Source organism: Colletotrichum karsti (assembly GCF_011947395.1).
Source record: "Colletotrichum karsti strain CkLH20 chromosome Unknown Scaffold40, whole genome shotgun sequence".
Taxonomy (NCBI): domain Eukaryota; kingdom Fungi; phylum Ascomycota; class Sordariomycetes; order Glomerellales; family Glomerellaceae; genus Colletotrichum; species Colletotrichum karsti.
This window is the reverse complement of record NW_024065940.1, coordinates 237,136-250,614: the sequence shown is the minus strand read 5'-3', so window position 1 is coordinate 250,614 and position 13,479 is coordinate 237,136. Positions and strand designations below refer to the sequence as shown.

The 13,479-nt window shown below is 54.8% G+C and overlaps 4 protein-coding genes across 4 annotated transcripts; 1 reads left to right on the top strand and 3 right to left on the bottom strand.

Moving 5' to 3' along the window:
- Positions 1 to 917: 917 nt before the first annotated feature.
- CkaCkLH20_10420 (uncharacterized protein) lies at positions 918 to 1,328 on the bottom strand (the record flags this gene model as incomplete). The annotated part of the gene is made up of 1 exon (XM_038893134.1): positions 918 to 1,328. The coding sequence occupies one exon, from the start codon at positions 1,326 to 1,328 to the stop codon at positions 918 to 920; it is 411 nt and encodes a 136-aa protein (XP_038741544.1).
- Positions 1,329 to 2,865: 1,537 nt separating this feature from the next.
- On the top strand, positions 2,866 to 3,585 carry CkaCkLH20_10419 (uncharacterized protein; the record flags this gene model as incomplete). The annotated part of the gene is made up of 3 exons (XM_038893133.1): positions 2,866 to 3,126; positions 3,194 to 3,207; positions 3,273 to 3,585. 3 exons carry the CDS (start codon positions 2,866 to 2,868, stop codon positions 3,583 to 3,585), a joined length of 588 nt encoding a protein of 195 aa, XP_038741543.1.
- Positions 3,586 to 4,366: 781 nt separating this feature from the next.
- CkaCkLH20_10418 (uncharacterized protein) lies at positions 4,367 to 6,552 on the bottom strand (the record flags this gene model as incomplete). The annotated part of the gene is made up of 4 exons (XM_038893132.1): positions 4,367 to 4,788; positions 4,842 to 6,030; positions 6,090 to 6,250; positions 6,303 to 6,552. 4 exons carry the CDS (start codon positions 6,550 to 6,552, stop codon positions 4,367 to 4,369), a joined length of 2,022 nt encoding a protein of 673 aa, XP_038741542.1.
- Positions 6,553 to 7,621: 1,069 nt separating this feature from the next.
- Positions 7,622 to 12,622, bottom strand: CkaCkLH20_10417 (uncharacterized protein; the record flags this gene model as incomplete). Its single annotated transcript, XM_038893131.1, has 5 exons — positions 7,622 to 8,672; positions 8,732 to 8,777; positions 10,303 to 11,281; positions 11,334 to 11,772; positions 11,835 to 12,622. 5 exons carry the CDS (start codon positions 12,620 to 12,622, stop codon positions 7,622 to 7,624), a joined length of 3,303 nt encoding a protein of 1,100 aa, XP_038741541.1.
- Positions 12,623 to 13,479: the final 857 nt, after the last annotated feature.

Below are 13,479 nucleotides of genomic sequence, written 5' to 3'. Positions count from 1 at the left end.
AAAGACCAGGGTCGAAGTTCTGGATGTCACCTGGTTTCTGAATGGGACTATGATGACGCGTCAAATTCATCCTGGATAGACTGGGATTTAGAAGTTTCGCGTTCGGGAGAACACATTGCTCCACGACAAAGGCGAAAATGGACGTCGAGCAAGGCTTTTGTTCATCCACATCGCAATACAATCGTCAGCACATGCTTTCATCCACTATCATCCACTCATATTCCTTCGCAGCCGAACGGCTGCTTGCATCAATTCAAACTCGAGCTGTAGATACCTCCAATCAAATTGTTTACCATGATAATGAACCATCATCTCCGAGAAATTCTGTCAAACACGATACCTGAGCAACTGCTACTACTACTAAGACTCCGAGACAACAACCCTACCTCTCGGATGGATAACTCTGTGGATTCACAATTAATTAGAGTTTAGCGGAATCAATTCAAACCCTGACAATTATTAAGCTTGTTCGCAGCAAGACCGTCCCCACAACAGCGGCCCGTTCTCAGCAATGGAACTCAAACTTATTTCAAGTTCTCTGATCATATCTCCGTACAGAGACTGAACTGGAGGCCAAGCATGGGACACTAAGTACGGAAGACGATCACACTGAAGTCAAAACGCAGGAAACATGTAGGTGCCAATCGTTTCAATGCCTTTCAACGATTGAAGAACGGCGTGTTCGAAGCGGCCACAGGAATTGAATGATCAACATGTGCAGCTTTATTTGTCGTATATAGGTCAAGACTGCCTTCCAGCCCGCCTTCTCTATCTTAGCGGGGCACTTTCACGCTCCCATTCTGAATTGAAGCTTCGTGATCTCGGTGCCCTTTGAGCCTCTTGTATGACCCGGCATCAAATTGGTTTCCTAAATGTACGAACTTTGCAACAGTTGACTCAATCAACGCGCCGCCCATCTAGGAGATGATGTGAGGGTTCACCGGAGGACCATACGCCTCCACAGTGTCCTTCTTCGAGATGATATGCGGGTTGACTGGTGGCCCGTATGCTTCGACGGTTTCGCGCTTCTGCTCGACAGTGGGAATGTGAGGGTTCAACGGGGGACCATAGGCCTCGACGGTGTCCTTCTTCGAGATGATGTGGGGGTTGACGGGAGGTCCGTATGCCTCAACAGTCTCGCGCTTCTCTTCGACTGCAGGAATGTGAGGGTTGATGGGCGGCCCATAGGCCTCGACGGTGTCACGCTTCACCTCGACGGCGGGGATGTGAGGGTTGATAGGCGGGCCGTAGGCTTCAGAGGTGATGGGTGCGGCGGAAGCAATGGAAACGCAGGCCGCGACGGCGGTGAGGAGAGCTTGGACGCGCATGATGGGCTGAAGGAACTTTGAATGCCAGGTCAGAGAAGGAGGATGCAGCAATAAGCGTCTGATATGTAGTCACAAGCCGAAGCTCAGTCATCGAGTTGGTTGACGTCGCCTTATATGGTTTCTCTCGCATCAGAACCTAGTCTCCTGCATTTGTGATGAAGAACCATCAGACTGCGATGCACCTTCTTCGCATGTACATTCGCTCAAGAGTCAGTCCTCGGACTCCAATCATATCAGGCCAAGACTCTTGAGCATGAAGGATCGGACTCGAACGAGAGAGCCCCTCGCAGCGTAGCGCCAAAAGTCCATCGTTCTTGATCCTTCATGAAGATTTATTCCAATGAAGGCATGTCGTTAAGTCTTGAAGGAGGCAATGAAGCATCTAGACTGTTTACGGTCAGCCTCAGCGTACTCATATACTAGCCGCTTCAAGAAGGTAGAGAACATAGCCCCCAGTCACTAGGGTATGTCGCGAGTTTTGGATCTTATGCACAATAGTTCAAATGGACGAATGAGAATCTCTACCAAGGACTCAATGGGAACCATGTGTGAGAACTCAGTTGATATTCTTATCGTGATAGGGCCAATAGGGTCCTCCGACCTCGGACTATCACGGCATCGCTTTTTACATCAACTTTTCTGCGTGAGATCTACCTTCCTATTTGGCCATGTGTCGCTTATAGATACAAGGCACTTCTCGTAAGATTTGCCCCTTCGCTTGATAGCTCTCAGTTCGTACTCAATTGTCATTCTCTTGGCAAATCCTTCTCGTCTTTAGCGCATCCTGCGCCTGTTACCTCTGCATACAAAGTGCGAGAAACAATCAGTATTCACACCATAATAGGCCAAAGGCTCCATTCTGGGCTTTGCAGTTTGAGGCAGGTGTAACATGTCACAAAGTATGGCTCGTCACGGTTAGCGGTCGTCGGCAAAAGTCGACTTTCACCTCTGATTATGTCCATTCAATACCGTTCCGCCTTCAACTTTGCAGACCACAAACAATATGTTGTCTTTTTCCAAAGTTTGCATGATACTCAACTTCTTGTTGTTTCTTTCATGATTACGGATCTCAGCCAGTTTCCACTATGAAGGAGATGTACGACAATGCCCTAGATGAAGGCTCAAGGGAGGGGCTTCTAGAAACTGTAGGTAACGTGATCATGTATTATCTTGGGCACTTCCTTTAATTCTACTATGTCGCACTCATATGAGTAGTCCTTTCGGGAAATTCAAGAACCTATCTCACATACTTGTAGTCAGACTCGAGGTATTTACGTCCAGACCGACAAGAGGACTGGAGTTTACGCTTGAAACTCATCACTGCTCTGAACGCCATTTTCTTTCTCACGTCATGTGGGCTACTCTTCATCTCATGGAGATGGCTCGATGACCCAATCCGATTGATGAAGCGCGTTTCGCCGTATAGTACGCCTCTCTCCCCCTTCATCTGACTCGCTCTATTCACATACATTATCCTCGAGGTCCAATCCTTGACGATGTTCCAATCAGGCTCGAGACAGTCGAAGTCAAAGGAACTTTGTTCAATGATTACACTCCGTCGCGCATCTGGAGACAACCCCCGAGCGAGGAAGTCGACAAGGCGTGGGACGACGTAGCGCGCATCGAATACTTCGGCGTCAGCGGCGACGCTCTGCGAAAGATGGGCAAAGACCCGGAGATATCCGTCGCCATTCCGGAGGACTGGGGTGTCGGCCCTGACAAGTACCTCGTCGAGATTGACATGCAGCACCAGCTACATTGCCTGAACGCTCTGCGGAAGTACGCATACTGGGACTATGTAAGTGAACCGTCAAGCCCAACCACATCAACTTCACCTCCATATCATGAGACTAATTGCCCCTTAGTACTACGGAAACTCGTTCAAAAACATGCAAGTACCCCCGCCGATCGTAAAGCCACGTTGATTCGCTAACGTCGCGCCAGCTCAATGGCCCCGAAAAGACACCAGGCGCACCTGGCGCACTGCGTCGACATCCTGCTGCAGTCTCTGACTTGCAATCCAAGCCTGGACTTGATCTCCCACAACTGGATGAAAACGCAGGCGAATCCCTACCCGGACTTCAACATCAAGAGGCAGTGCGTGGCCCACGACCCCATTCTGGAGTGGCAGCACAAGAACGGGATATCAGAGCAGATTTTGAAGTTCAAGAACCTGCCCAGGCCGGAGAACTTTCCTGAAGTTGAGCCCGAGCCTTCTATTTTGTTGATCGGAGAGGACTTGGGGCACCACGAGTAAAAGCAGGAACGGCGATCGTGGTACGACGATAGGAATAGAATCATGTCTTTATTTCAACATGCAGAGGCCTTGTATCATTAGTCTTGGCAGGGGATATCAAGTTTGCCAAGGTGGGTTTGGTTTCAGAGCAGGCGTACTTGAATCAAGTCGTAACGGCCAAGCACCTTTCTCGCGTAGCCTGCACGGAAAGAAAGGAGTTATAGCAATATCCCTGGCAGATTATGGCAAGATAGAAGCCATGGAGAAGTTGAGAGGAGGGGCTACAGTGAACCGCAAAGCTAGTAGAATGACATACTCAAACCGGCTGTTTGTTCTCCCAGTGCTCGCAACAGTTCGAGTAGGGGTCCTCGGCGCAAAAGGCTGGGCTGATAACTCGCTTTTAGGGGTCGGATACAGAAACAGAAGAAAAGAAAAGAAATCATACCACTCAGCACCGGCATAAACAGGCTTGTCAAGCTGATCATTGGTGGCATCCCACGGTCAGCCTGCAGGGTAGACAGGCTTGCTTGAAGATCGGCCCGAATTTAAGTCAAATTCGCAGTACTTCTGGACCAAATGGTCTTGAGACCTGAAAGATGTGATGCGTGAGCCCCGTAACACCACAATGCCGAATACGGAAACGAAGTGGACAGGCGGCGACGACGCCGACGAGAATGAATAGAACGTGAACTCAACTTGCCCCGGGGGTTCTTAACTTAGTCCTATCCATGCTCACTTCCTCGCCAGACTTCTTATCCATACAGACTGGTACGCGTAGTATGGGCTCTCAACTTTGAATACATCAAGCCTCCACAGCATGTCCTCCCTTAGAGAGCTGGTAAAGCTGGTGACCAAGATGCGGCTGCGGCTTCCCCTTAACAAGAGCAGACGCGTCCTTGAAAACAATCTTCTCAACCTCCTTGAAAACAATCTTCTCAACCTCCTTGTCCCACAGGCAAGGCTCTTTGCCCTTTCCTCCATGGTTATTCTCGGGCCGATACTTGTGCGTCTTCAACTTTATAATCAGAGAGTGGTGGAACACCGCGTCCGGCGGAATATCCCTCGTGGATCCCTTGTTGAGCGGAAACTGCACCCATTCCCACTTCCCACTGGACTCCCCATCCGTCCCGGAAGCAACCGCGGGCTCAGCCGTCCTCCAGAACGCGAGTCTCGACCAGAAGGGCACGGGATCGAGCTCCCATCGCTTGATGAGCGGGAAGAATTCTAATCACGGTCAGCACACCACACCCCCCTCGCATAGCACGCAGAAAACTCACCCAAGAAGTTCCAGAACAGGACCGTCGTCCACTTGGTACCCATCCCGAACATGACCGGATCGTGAACGGACCCCTCGAGCGCCGAGTCCTTGTTGTGCTCGTACCGGTGCCTGAACTCGTTCACCTTCTCCGCGTCCCAGTGCACGCCGCCCTCCTCCTCGAGCTCCTTCATCATCCACATCAGGGGCGTGTCGCTCAGCTGGCACGGCTCGAACTCGACCCTCTTCGAGCGCGTGTGCAGCGGGTTCTGGCACACGACGTCCTCGTGACACCGCCGGCACTCCGTCTCCCTGCAGCGGCTGTACTCCTCCCGGCACGGGTCCAGACGGCCGGCGTGGTGGCGATCGTCCGCCTTGCAGAGCCCGCAGTCCTTGCAGACCAGGCACTCCTTCTGATACGAGAGGCCCTTGGCCTCGTCGGAGGCGTCGCCGAAGAACCGAGCCTTCAGACTCGACGTCTTGTCGTCCGTCCGCAGCTTGTCGGCCTTCGGATCCCACCCCCCGCCGACGTCGCCGTGGTTCCCCGGGAACCAGACCTCCTTGATGTCCTCGTGGTAATGCTTCTTCTTCTTCTGGATCTTCTTGTCCTGCTCGAAGAGCGCCGCCTTGAACTTGACCCGCCTCTCGTCGACCGCCACGGCGTGCCGTATAATTCGCGCCGTGCCGTGCACGAGGACCTCCCTTGTGGCCTTCCTCTCCATCACCGAGACCGAGTTGACGCAGTCCCACAGGCCGAGGAAGTGCACCTTGACGTTCACCAGCTTGGGCTTCTTCCCGGGCGCCCTGTGGCGGTCCCTGTCGCGGTCGACCTCCTTGCGGCAGAAGGTGTTGCTGAACTTCTTGAGCTCCTTGGTCCGGGCGTTGCGCTGGTGGTTGTCGCGCTCGTCTTTGAGCTGTTGCTTGATCGATCTGTGGTCCGACTCGTGGCAGTCGTCCACGTGGTGGGTTTTGTGGTTCTCCTCGTCGTCGTCCGAGTCTTGGTCGCGGCCTTCTTCTTGCTTCTGCTTCTCCGTGTCTTTGTTGTGGCGGCAGCTGAACTCGCCGTCGAGGTAGCGGTCGTACAGGCGGTATGCGAAGGGGACCATCTCCTCGTTCCCGCGGCAGAGGAGGCCGACGGTGTTGACCATGCGCGCCAGGAACTTTGCGGTGTACGCGCCGCGGCTGAAGCCGAACATGTAGATGTTGTCACCCTGCGCATGGCTTGTATTAGTGAAAAGGCTCTTGCGGTCTGGTGGTTGGTAATACACACCTCTTCGTAGTACTGCATCAGAAACCGGTAGCCGGCCACCACATGAGAGTCAAAAGTCATCCCGAAACCCTCATCGAGCGTCGAAGTCACTTTACCCCATTGGTCCTGCAGCCACGTCTTGTGTATGGTCTTCTCATTAACCCCGTACGTTCCAATACCGGCTGTAAATAGCGCGTCAGCAACAACATAGACCGGCAGCTCGGGGTCACTCACTCTGGTAGTAATGATACTGCTCTTCATGACGACGATCCAGCATACTCAGAAGCTTGACGACGTTGGTATCCTTTTCGGTGCCGGAAAAGTCGTTGCCGGTGCCGTCGAAGCAGAGGATGAGGTTCCTGGGTCTCCTCCCCGGCGTACGGTTCCAGCGACCGCTGGCGAAGTCCTGATGGATCGGGCTGTCCATGGGTGAGGAGAGCGCCGTGCCAACGGACGCGTCGGAGTGGTGGGAGGAGAAACTCATCTTGGCTGGCGGTGTTGAGCAGGGAATCTTTCGTAGGGTGGTGTCTCCAAGCGGGATTCTGACTTTCCATCGGCGAGAAGCCTCCATTTATGAACTTCGACTCCATTGCTGCCATACACCACGGCGGCATTGGCACATTCTCAGCTGGCCTCATTTACCATAGTCTGCACAAAAACACGCGAACGGAATTCTCAAATCCAATGTCCTCGTCCACTTCTGCGACACGGCTCGTCCCCACGGCACGAAAACGGTCTCAATCACATTCAGAAAAGCCCATCTAACTCAGCATATGGCCGATTACCCGCCAACACCACCAGCAGAACCGCATATCCAAGACGGAACCCAACTGCCCATCCCTCTCGTCTAGTCCACGACGGTTCTAGCTTTCAGGTAGCCACATGGATCCCGCAATCCGTTTGTAGATCCCGCTCTCCGCCTAGTCGGAGCCGGGCGCGGAGCTTTTTTTTCGGTTGAGACATGGTGCGAGACAAATGTCTGACTGTCGACACCAGCTCCGTGTCTTGGAGCTCGATTCGGCAGAGAGGGAAGAAACACGCCGTTCTCTCAGCGGTCGTCTCTGCTCACTTTTCCCCGATCCGGCAGCCTCTCTTGGCGTACCGGGGCATTTCGTGAGATGATCGTCTTGGATATGACCGCTTTCCGCAGAGACATGTCGCGGAAGGGGGTGAAGATGCCGTCCGGCCCATTTCCTCGGGATGAAGAATACGAACGCAGACATTCCCCGCCGCCGCGCCTCTCCTCCCTTGACAATCCGCCCGAGATCATGGAGGAGAGCTGAGGAGAGACGGGCGACGAGGCTTGTAAGCTTTTAGAATATTGCCCGTTGTGGTGACAATCTTCAGCGGTGTCTCGGTCTCTTCCCGGGTCGACAGAGTCCCGGGATATTCAAGACTCCAGAGCTCAGAAAGCAGACAGCGACGTTCATGAGCACGGAAACCGACAAGAACCTCATTCACTCAGCCTTCCGTTCCATGCCCAACAACATCTCACAACACAGCACATCGTACACGGTAACCTTTCCATTTTCTCCATACGAAAACCTCCTCCCTCACGCGCCCAACTTCTCCCTCTTCAAAAACACCTTCACAACCTCCTCAAACGTGTCCACCACACTCCCCCTCTCCGCCCTCCACCCCAGCCTCGCCATCCGCGACGCCCCGACCCGCATGTTGATCCCGTACATGATGGCAATATGCATCGCCCAGGTATCCGGCGGCGGCGGCGTCGCGTCCGGATCATAGTCGCTCCCGCCCATGCTCGCCCGCGCCGCCTCCACCACGCTGACCGTCTTCACCTCCGTGCTCCCGATCACCCCGTGCTCCTTGAGCACCGGCACCAGCGCGCCCATGAACTTCGCGAACGAGATGTCCTCGCCCGTGCCGAAGTAGTACGCCTCCGGGCCCCAGAGCTCGAACGGTTCCGAGTCCGAAGGCCCGGTGACGGCTTTGCTGATCAGGATGAGGTACATTTTGGCGAGGTCCTCGACGTGGATCCACGCGTGCGTGTTCTCGCCCTCGGCGATCTTCCACCCGGACTTGAGCGCGCGCGCGGTGAGGAAGATGGCGGGCGTGGTGATGGGCGTCGGGTGTTCCACGCTCGGGCTCATACCGCCCACGAAACCGGGCGACATGATCGCGACATTCACATCTCCCGCCGCGTCGCGTACGATCTTGTCCGTGACGGCGTGGGTATGCGCCTCGCCCTTGAACGCCAGGATATCCCCCACGTCCTCGATATCGTCCCACCACCGCGCGTCCTTGGACCCGGCCGGCTCGTCCCAGATGAGCGAGGCGCCCGAGGTGTGGATGTAATAGGGCCGCACGCCGTCGCGCGACTTGAGGCCGGAGAGGATCGCCTTGATGCCCGCGTCGTGGGTGATGTCCGGGGACGTGTTGACGACGACGTCGGCCTCGCGGGCGTGCTGCTCGAGGAGGTCGAGCTGGAGGGTGTCGCCGAGGACGGTGGTCACGGAGGGGTACTTGGCGACGAGGCGGGCCGCTTTGGGTTCGTCGCGGACGAGGGCCTTGATGGTGGCGGAGGGGTGGGCTTGGACGAGTTGGTGGAGGACCGCGCCGCCGATGTGGCCGGTCGCTCCGACGCTGGCGGTGGTGTTAGGACATGCGGAGAGTGAGGGTTGGTGAGTGAATGTTGCACTTACAAGAAGATATGGACCATCGTGACAAACTTCTCTCTTTCAGCACTGACTAGTCTGACGTTAGGAGATGGGGGCGAAAAAGAAACAACGAACTTCCCGGATCCTGGGCAGACCACGGAGAATTTATTTGGACAGCAGCGGCGGAGAGCTCGGCAAACCCCTCAACTGATAATGAAGATCTGCCTGAGCCTACGGAAGACTCCACCGTTGTGGGAACGTTCGTGTCGACCGGTGTTCAGGGGTTTTTGGCGAGGACCCCTTGACGACGTGTGGAGCTCCTCATGCATTGACAGCTCACGGAACGGGTAGGTCAGAACTGAAAATGGGCTGCCAAGTTGAAGAATCTTAAAGAATCAAATGCGGGATCCCAATGCGGGATGATCGTTTATGGACGGCATTTGTTGGTGTTGCGAAAGCCGTCTGGTTGCTCCGTCATTGGGCGGGGAGAGGGGGAGGGGAAGGGGGAGGTGATGGTATCATGCATCGTCGCTAATCCCACGTTGCAACCTGCGTCCCCCTGCCTCCTCCTCGCTACCGGCGGCAGGTCTCGATATCAAGGTTTAACTCTGCACGGCGGCCAAGCCCTTGCTTCTGTCCTGTGAAACGTACCAGGAGCGGGACCGGGGTTAATAACTTGATGATTTGGCTGATGAGATAGATAAAGATGCTGATCCCACTACTCTAGGGCCTGGGTTTGATGAGGAGAATTCCCTTGCAAACGGTCCGGTTAGCATGGACGAACAATCGCGTGAAGAGCATGGTGACGAGGCTGTTGATGTGACACGAGAGGACTTTCCATATCAAGTCTCCAATGGGCAATGAAAGAACGGGAGACAAAAGTCAGGGGAACAACAGACGGCAGCTTTCTATTACAAGATAACAGTTGATTAAAACATACTAAAACCCCCCGATGAAACCATTCTCACTGACATCAGATGGTGATGAGGTGGATAAGGCTGAGATAGGAGCTGACGTCGACACAGATATGGCTCGCAATAGTCACATAAGCAGGCCGAAAGTTCAATCTAGTTTTTCTTCATTCATCTACCTCTGGTCTTTCAGAGTAGAGTAGCCAGTCTGTTCGACAGCATACATAACAATACCTTCATACCGGCCAGACGTCTTCGCGATCCGCGCTACCAGGCATCGGCCGTAGCCGGACATGTGACGCTCCGACGCTGGCCAACCTAACATGCTTCATGTATCCTAAATCCCCCTCTTCGTATTGCGTACGTATCCGTATGTCGGACCGAAAAGTAGAGTGACTCCCAAAAACACCGACCAATGCCAACCAATCAGCAGATGCAAGATGTTTCGCGACCCTAGCCCGTATACAAGAAGTCCGTGTTTCCGCAACCCAGAATCCCTGACGCAAAATGGCACTTTTCTGTTGCCGACTCTCCTGAAAGTGGCGGCGGTGTCGACCCGCGCCCCATCACAAGGATGGTCGAAATGGTTTAGTAAATATAAAAAGTCTTCATAAGATCCAACGCTTGACATAGGAAAGAAAAAGCACGCGACAGTCTGGGTCAGCAGTGCTTGTAAATATGGCCAATAATATGCACAAGGTCAACGAAGAGTATTGAAATCCATCTCGGCAGTCATGCCAGTAATACCTGGCATGTCCGAGTTGGTGCGCTGGAGTGCGTGAAACTCTCCAACGGTCCGTGGTAGGGGTTGTTGCTGTATTGCAAAGCTCTGGGCTCGCTGGGGTTGCTGCCGGGATATGGAGTTCATCATGTTGTTTCCACCAGGCCCCATCGGATGGGAGGTTGGTATTGACGGAGCGTTAAGCTGTTGCTGGCCCTGGAACGATGGTGGGCTGATGCTGCCCATGTTGTGACCTTGCTGCATGTTGGGATCGTGGTGCTGAGTCATGTTGGGCTGCAGCTGTTGCTGGCTCATGCCTTGATTCTGCATCATGTGATGCGACTGGTGTTGTTGATGCTGGTTCGAACCACCCAAAGACGATCCGTTCTGGCCCATCGGACTCATGACCATGTCTGGCATCGGTGCGCATCCGTAATCGTTGAGGCCGTGGGGTGTGTACTCCATCGGCGGAGACATGATTGCTGGCGAACTAGCGAAGGGCGAGTTCATGTCTGCGGCGGTCGAGGCGGCGACGGTGACGGACGGGGCCCCGGTGGACACGTTGGTTTCGCTTACGTTGCTGTTCATGTCCGACATGCCGTAGTTCTTGTTGTAGTCGGCGACAGAAAACTTGCGTTCGTATTCGGTGTCCATCTGCATCTGCATCTGCGGGGCCGGCTGGGCCATGCCCGCATTGCCGAAGCCATCAAAGATATCGATGTTGCCCAGGTTGGAGTTCTCGGGGGCGTTTTGCAGCATCGGGTTGGTCAGGCGAGGCAGAATGTCGGCGACCTTGCTGAGGAGAAGAGGCAGGAAACGGTAGTTGTTGTGTCGGAGAACGGCGACAATGTTGAGTGTGTGGTTGAGCTGCTCGCGGGGGCCGACAGTGAAGGGATCGCGCAGGTCGGGCTGGACAGCAAGGAAGTCGGTCATGTTGCAGGTGATTTCGAAAAGCTTTTCAATCTGTGTTGTGGTCAGCTCGCTGCGGTTTACCCGGATCAAGCTACAATCTTACCAGTCCAGAACCCATCAGTTCCATGCCCTGGCCAGGGAAATGAGAAGCGAGGTTCATCAGAAGCTCGCGGGCCATATCAACGGGGTAGGAGTAGTCCAGGTTCTCCTGGTTCTGGGAGTTCATGCTGCCGTGGGTCAATTGCCAGACGGTGGTCTTGAGCCACTGCTGGTTTGTGCGCAGATCGGTCAGCTGGCCATCTTGGCAGAGGTAGCCGGGCTGGACCTCGGTCAGTTGCTTCTGCAGGTTGGAAACGTATAGGTTGCTGCGTGTCTTGTTCCAGACAGCAGTAAAGGCGTCGTCGAAGGGACGGAACAGGTTCACCATCATGATGAAGCTATTGAGCTGGTGGCTGAGTGGGTCGCTCGGATCGTCGGCGGAGTTAGGCGGGCTGATGGTCGCCTGGAGGGTCAAAGGTCGCTGGCGTTGGATGGCGTGGGCCCTGGGTGAGGATCGACAGTGAGCAGATGAAACATTGCGTCGGGAGTGCGAGAAAATTGTTACCTTTCCATAATGAAGAACAGCCAGTAAAGCCGCTTCCTCCGAGACGACTCGGCATTGTCCCATTGAGGGCCGTGATATGTCTCCTCCTTGTTCATGCCGCTCATGTGCATCATGGTCGAGGCCTCGCGGAGGTAGTACCAGGCCTTGTCGTGCAGCTCGAGGCCGTGGTAGCAGCCGTAGATGAAGAAGTTGGTGGCGAGCATGTTGAAGGTGGTGTTGTCGAGGTAGTCGTAGCCCTTGCGAACCTGCAGCGTCTCCTCCAAAAGCAACTGGCTGGCGACGAGGGTGGCGCCGGGCATAACATCGAAGTTGTAGGGGTCGCCGGTCGGCATGGACATTCCGGGCTGGAGCATCATGAAGGCGCAGAGCGAGGTCATGAGGCAGTAGGTGTCGCGGTTCTGCTCCATGAAGGGCATCTGCTGGTCGATTTGGCGTCGATCGAGGATTGGCATCTTTTCGTAGAGATTGGCGAAGTAGAAATCGACGCATTCCTTGACGAACTCGGGGGAGAGCAGGCCGGGCGTCGGGGCGAGGTTGATGGGACCTGGAGGGTTGGGGATTCCGTTCATGCGGTTCTGGACCTTGGCGGCCAAGCTGGTCTGTCGCTGCGTTTCCCTCAACTCGCTGATGACTTTGGCGCGCGAGCCCTTGGGGCCCTTCTTCTGGGGGATGGCATTGTACGTGCAGGATAGTTGAGCCGTGTGGCAGTTGCGGCACGGGTTGACGCCGTCGCACTTGACCTTGCGACGATGGCAGGCGTCGCAGGCCCGCTTGACGGCCTGTGTCATGGCGGCGACGTGTGATGAAGACGTGATGGCGGTATTGTCGTGGTTAACGGGGGAAAATTAGAGTCGAGTGGCTTGCGGTTATTCCGTGGCGATGCGGCGGACCAACGTGGGCGATGGCATCGACAGCGAAGCCACAGCGACGGCAACGGCGACAGCGAGAGATCCAGCGGGCGCAAGGACGATTGAGTTTTGCGGGGAAGGCGACTGATAAGGGATGTAGGCGGTGGTACTTCTAGTCGAATGGGCGATTCGTGGAGGAGTTTGTGAGGATGGAGAGAGTATTCGGCCCTTTCTGTATGCAGACGCTGGGAGCGAAACGCGGGGGATGGTGCCAAAATCCGGGGCTGCAACGCCCGTCACAACCCTTTCGGTCTGTCTGTGCAATTTTGGAAGGTTTCTAAGGCGGATATGATCGAGTACCGGACGTCGACGTGGATGTTTTGTTGAAAGTCGTCTGCTCAGAGGGCGAGTCCAAAACTGGCGATGTTGAATGAAAGACTGGATGGAGTTCTCGGTGAGGGTCGGTAGGTGGTGTGAGTGAAGGAGGGAAAGAGGAGTTCGGACAGCGGGCTGTGGAAAGGATGAATGGAACCCGTCAATAGGCAGTCCAGTGTGGGCTGAGCTGAGACTTGAGGAAAGAGCGCCTGGCAACTGGGACTCGGGAGATGAGAGTGAGGGAAAGTGCAAGTGCAGGAGGAAAAGAACGGGCAGGAAAGAGCTTGTAAGAGTGGAGAAGGAGTGGATACCCGGTGGGAAAACGGGAAAGAAAAGAAGGGAGGAGCGACACTGGACTTGCTGTTGGCAGTTCGCAGTTGCCAGTTGGACTTTTGGATTAGTGGGCTTGGCCGTGGCGCTAA